Source organism: Mesocricetus auratus, unplaced genomic scaffold (genome assembly GCF_017639785.1).
Source record: "Mesocricetus auratus isolate SY011 unplaced genomic scaffold, BCM_Maur_2.0 Super-Scaffold_100022, whole genome shotgun sequence".
In the NCBI taxonomy this organism is placed as follows: domain Eukaryota; kingdom Metazoa; phylum Chordata; class Mammalia; order Rodentia; family Cricetidae; genus Mesocricetus; species Mesocricetus auratus.
The window spans coordinates 18643549-18645334 of record NW_024429203.1 but is presented as its reverse complement, the minus strand read 5'-3'; the positions used below and the strand labels follow the sequence as shown (position 1 = coordinate 18645334).

General features: G+C 47.1%; 1 protein-coding gene across 1 annotated transcript; it reads right to left on the bottom strand.

The window, feature by feature from the left end:
- Positions 1-257: 257 nt before the first annotated feature.
- LOC101842508 (olfactory receptor 10G6) lies at positions 258-1202 on the bottom strand. Its single transcript, XM_005069387.3, has one exon. It carries the CDS (start codon positions 1191-1193, stop codon positions 258-260), a length of 936 nt encoding a protein of 311 aa, XP_005069444.1. The 5' UTR covers positions 1194-1202.
- Positions 1203-1786: the final 584 nt, after the last annotated feature.

Below are 1786 nucleotides of genomic sequence, written 5' to 3'. Positions count from 1 at the left end.
TGTACTTATTGTATAACTTTCCTGCTAGAGTCCATCCTTGCCCAGTGGGATTTTGACTGATTTTCCACAGTGTTGAAGGCTTACATTGAAACCAAGGGGTTACAATGTGGAACTTACCAGGCTCCCGTTTTTCCTAACAAAGAGTCCTTTCCTTCTCACAACAATCGTCTTTTCTTTTTGCGTCTTAATTCTTGCTGTTTGGCACAATGTCTGTTGTCCTCTGCCTTATGTGTACGGTAGACCTATGCTGGGCGAAGTCAGCAAGGCTGTGTCTCCTTGAGGCCTCCCAGCCTCCGCAGTGCTGCCTTCATCTCTTTGTTTCGTAGTGTGTAGATGATCGGGTTGAGCAAGGGGGTAATGACTGTGTAGAAGACAGCTACCACCCCATCCAGAGGTTCCTGTGAGCCAGGTCGTAGGTAAATGAAGGTGCAGGGCACATAGTAAACGATGACCACAGTGAGGTGGGCAGCACAGGTAGAGAAAGCATTACGACGCCCATCGGCAGACCGGATTCTCAGGATGGCAGCCACGATGTAGCCATAGGAAGTGAGAATGAGCACAAAGCACGTGAGGGCCAGGAAGCCAATGTCGACAAAGGTGACTAACTCGTTGATGGTGGTATCTGCGCAGACTAGACTGAGAATGGCGGGGATATCACAGAAGAAGTAGTCAACTCGGTTTGGGCCACAGAAGGGCAGCCTGAATAGGAAACTTGTTTGGAAAAGTGAGTGGATGGTCCCTCCAATCCACGTGCCCAAAGCTAGGCAGTTACAGACGCTTCGAGTCATGATGGTAGCATAGTGTAAAGGCTTACAGATGGCCAGGAATCTGTCATAAGCCATAAGTGTGTACAGAAAACATTCAGTGCAGCCCAGGAAATGGAAAGAAAACAGTTGAATTACACAGCCCCCGAAGGAGATAACTCTGCTATCCAAGAGAAAGCCAGCTAACATCTTTGGAACAATAGCAGAAGAAATGGTCATGTCTAAGAAGGAGAGGTGACATAGGAACCAGTACATGGGCCGGTGGAGCCGGATGTCCACCAACACAGTGAGGATGATGAGCCCATTGCCGGAGACAGTGAGCAGGTAGATGACAAGGAATGCTAGGAAGAGCGGGACTCCGAGCTGAGGTGAGTGGTGCAGGCCCACCAGAATGAAGTGAGACACAGAAGTCTGGTTGCTGCTTGGCATGGCCTTGGCAGTCACATCTGACGAAAGACTGCAGGAGACAGGCTTAATGCTCGTGTGAAGTCTCTAGACATGGCGCATATATTCTGCATTATTCCCAAACAGGCATAGAAAAGATTTTCTACCTTCCCTCCTCCTCTGCCTCCCTGCCTCCCCCCTCTTCTCTCTCATTCGACCCCTCTCTCTTACTTCCCTCTTTCCCCTCTCTCTTCCTCCTCTCTATTCTATATTACTTGCTTGTTCCTTATCATTTCCCTTCTCATCCCCTCCCACTGAAATTCTGCTTGCTTGCACAGAACATCTTAGCACTAAAGCTAATGAACCATTCTCCTTACTCACAGTTGCACTTTCCAAAGCTTCAGTTATGGCCACCAATGGACTTCAAATATTATTTACTATCTTGCTTTCTCAAGAGAGTAAGAACACAGAACTTTCCTGCAGTATATTATGACTTTTTATTAACAGTTGTTGCAAATTTTACCCTTTCAACTTTCTGGACTGCCACAGACATTGCTGTTCTCAGGGACAAGTTTACATACTACATTATCAGTATCCAGCATTCTGATCTGTGAAATGTACATGAAGGTTTCTGACCG

Coding starts and splice junctions, on each gene's coding strand:
- LOC101842508 (XM_005069387.3), bottom strand. CDS start 1,193: ATGCCAAGCAGCAACCAGACTTCTGTGTCTCACTTCATTCTGGTGGGC.